General features: G+C 33.0%; 1 protein-coding gene across 1 annotated transcript in view; it reads left to right on the forward strand.

Annotated features, from left to right (window-relative positions):
- Window positions 1-249: 249 nt before the first annotated feature.
- LOC107567742 (unconventional myosin-XVIIIb-like) overlaps window positions 250-3,608 on the forward strand; it is a 54,913-nt gene continuing 51,554 nt past the window's right edge. The window contains exons 1-2 of the mRNA XM_016253479.1: window positions 250-474; window positions 2,763-2,904. Coding sequence (XP_016108965.1) covers window positions 2,866-2,904 — 39 coding nt within the window. The 5' untranslated portion in view covers window positions 250-474; window positions 2,763-2,865. The remainder of the gene's footprint in view (window positions 475-2,762; window positions 2,905-3,608) is intronic.

A 3,608-nucleotide genomic window follows, 5' to 3' on the forward strand; every position in this document is an offset into this window, starting at 1 on the left:
TGGAAGAACATAATCTCTTTCATTTAGTGCCTTGTTGCCTGAAGAAGCTCAGTTGGATTTATCATCAACAGCCTAAGTCTAGATTTGTATGTTTTGTGTGTATTTGCCTGTGCTAAACTCAGTGTCACGATGCCAGGGTTGTTCTGGGTGGTTTTTAGCAGGTTTCTAGGGTGTTTTTGGTGGTTTCTGGGGCATTACCCATAGCATAACATATTCCGTTTCATACTGTAGATGTGACTCAGGTCCTTCCTTCCCTCTAAATGCATGGAGAGTTATGTGTCTAGGTCTAATATTTATATATCAGCAACAGCACTAGTGATCCTCGGCTCCTTAGCAACCGCTACTATTAATTACAGCCAGATCTTCTGCATTACAGCACGTTTGCTGAGCGATGACCTCTGTTACCCGCACCGGTCAGCCGGCCCTTTCACTCTCTCCTGCTTTATATCGTTCTGGGTTCAACTTCTGGTAAAAGTGAGAAGATTTGTTTCATTTGAAACAACGTTGTAATGCATAAACATCTGGCAGCAGCAGGGCAGCAGATGAAGGCACACAGAGATGTTTTTATGTGTGAAATCATTTGCATAACGCATCCTGTATCTGCTGATGTCTGCCTCACCAGTTTGCTCAGATTTCACACACACATTCTGGATTTTAAGAAACCGCATTTATTTCGACTGAATCTCGTGACAATTTCACAATGCAAAAATATATATTATGTTATGTTGTTATTTTATGATTATATTTGTATATATTATTTATAATTAAGAATGAATTGTTAGTTATTTAATAATTATAATTAGTTATATATTACAATATTACATATTAAATAGCAGCATTTATTAATCTTAGTTCATGTTAATTTACTAATGCATTATTAAAATCACAAGTTTTGGTTGGTAACATTAGTTAATGCATTGTGAACTAACATGAACAAAAAATGAACGACAGTATTTTTATTAACTAACATTAACGAGGATTAATAAAGAGTATAATAAATGTAGTGTTCATTGTTTTTTCATGTTAATTAATACATTAACGAATGTTAACAAATGACACCTTATTGTAAATTGTTACCATTAAAATAATATTATTACTTATTAAAATACTTATTACACATGTTAAAATATATTATTACTTATTCATAATTTAAAAAATACAAAATATATTATTTATAAGTAAGGTAATTATTGATTATATTTACTATATATTTATATATATTTATTCACTTTTAGAGGCATTTTCATATATATATATATGTATATATGTGTGTGTGTGTGTATATATATATATATATATATGTGTGTGTGTGTGAGAGAGAGAGAGAGTGTTTCAAATAGTTGTATCTCGGCCAAATATTGTCCTATCCTAACAAACCTTACATCAATGGAAAGCTTATTTATACTGGTAGTCAAAACGACTGGTTTTGTGGTCCAGGGTCACATATCAATATTTTTAAAAGTATGACAGGATGGATGAAAAGTGTTTTATATTACAGTCAGTGGCTACGTTTACATGCACAATTTTTGGTTCAATCGGACGGAATTGATTCCGATTGATGAATCTGAATGTAGTGTTTACATGAACGCTAAATAAAGTGATTGGGTTGATGTGCGTGTTTATATGTCACAAGCTTCAAATTGGATTTTTTATTTTTGCGCACACTGCACAAATATAGAGTTTCTCACTGTTTGCACATAATAACCACTCTCCTACACGGTTTCTTTATTTGTTTTTAACAGCAGAATTAATATTTATCCATTTATGGATAAATATACATATAAACCGCTGTGCTGTGTTGCTCATATTTATCATGCCGTAAAAATGCCCCTCCCCACGTCCAAAACGCATTGCCTGTGGATGAGAATCCAAAACAAGGACTGGTGGGAGGTTGTCCTGCCGAATGAAAGGAGAGTTTTATAATGACAGGACACGCATTTATACAACACTTTATTCAAAAGGAAGAACCGCTCGTTCTGCGCGTCATACGTCATTACGTTATTTCTGCGTCATTGCACATGCGCAGTCCTTTTAGTTTTCGGGGTTCAATCCGATCGAGTGTATACATGCACTCTCAATCGTATTAGAAAAGGAATAAACCACCCCTTTCAATCTGATCGAAATTTCATTCTGATCAAGCTCAATCGGATCGATTAAGGTGTTTACATGAAGGCTTTTCAGTCCGATTGAGCCATCAATCCGATTACAAACGGATTATTTGGTTGCATGTAAACATACAGTATATTATATACAGTTTGTGAATGGATGATAAGCATACATAGTATATACACCCAATATATATATATATATATATATATATATATATATATATATATAAATTATATTTTACTATATTAACTATTTGACTATATATTTATACAAAAAAATGTTTTTTTACTTTTTAAAATAGACATAATATTTAACACAATAGTTATAATAATATTAAATTATGTATAAACACCTGTAGTAACTGAGTATTTTGCTAGAACATTCATGGTAAATGTAAATAGTTCATGGTAAATGGGCATGATAATATTGGGAGAGTAGAAGAATACATTTCACAGCCTGCAGTTAGTAAATGTTTAAGCTATACATTTTTCATACCAAGTACTTGTTTTTTTTTTAAAGTTTGCATGCAGGATGAGGGAATATATTATTATTATGAATTATTTATATATTTTTACAATGTTATAATATCACTTTTCTCCATGAGATCATCCCAGTATATTATGATAATTGTGTGTCTCTTTCTCCATCTGCAGGTCCACAGTGTCACTGTTTCCATTTTTGGCTCCACTTTGTGTCCTCGCTCACATCACACCTGGCTGAGATCTCCCCGGCGGACCTTTCACCCCTCGTCCCGCCATGGCCCTCTCCTCACGCTTAAAACTCTGGGAACAGAAGGGAGGTGCAGGCCTGGAGCTCAACTCAACTAACCCGACTGCTGCTTGACTCACCGTTTACTAACCAGCACCAGTCCACCGTTTAATCACTGTTCTTTCTGAGATGCTTGTAGTCTGGCCTCAGTCTCACACAGACCACACACTGACATTAACTTTAATATGAAAGTCAAAAGATTGCCTGCGTCTCTTGAAGTCTCTGTAAAGTAATGCAGGTCACATCGGCAGTGCTGTCTGGCAGCTATTAGACGTACAAGTACAGCTTCTGTAAAAGAGGAAAGATTGAAATCTGTGCTTGTCAATATTACATTTGAACTACATCATCAAATCTAACAACAATAGTATCAAATGTTGCTTCTCTTGTCCTAGGGGAAATAAAACACCCGCAAAGATCAATTAGCAATTTATTAACTAATTTCCTATGACTCAAGTTAGGCCCTCATGTTCATTTGCTAGCATTATCTTCATTTTTATTTGGTAGCTGGTAGTTTTATTTGGACAAAGTATATGTCGAATGTATGCTGGATACATTGTAAAAAATATATATAAAAAAAAATATTTATCAAATTTTAAATATTTCATTTTAAACCTTCAAATGAAAAAATATATTATAAAAAGTTCTTAAAATGGCAAGAAAAATACTTTTCTTGAACTGAAGTTTTTAAAATATATTTTGAACAATATATATATATATATATAAATAAATAT

The sequence above is a fragment of the Sinocyclocheilus grahami genome, unplaced genomic scaffold (assembly GCF_001515645.1).
Source record: "Sinocyclocheilus grahami isolate Dianchi unplaced genomic scaffold, SAMN03320097.WGS_v1.1 scaffold1186.1, whole genome shotgun sequence".
NCBI classification, from domain to species: Eukaryota; Metazoa; Chordata; class Actinopteri; order Cypriniformes; family Cyprinidae; genus Sinocyclocheilus; species Sinocyclocheilus grahami.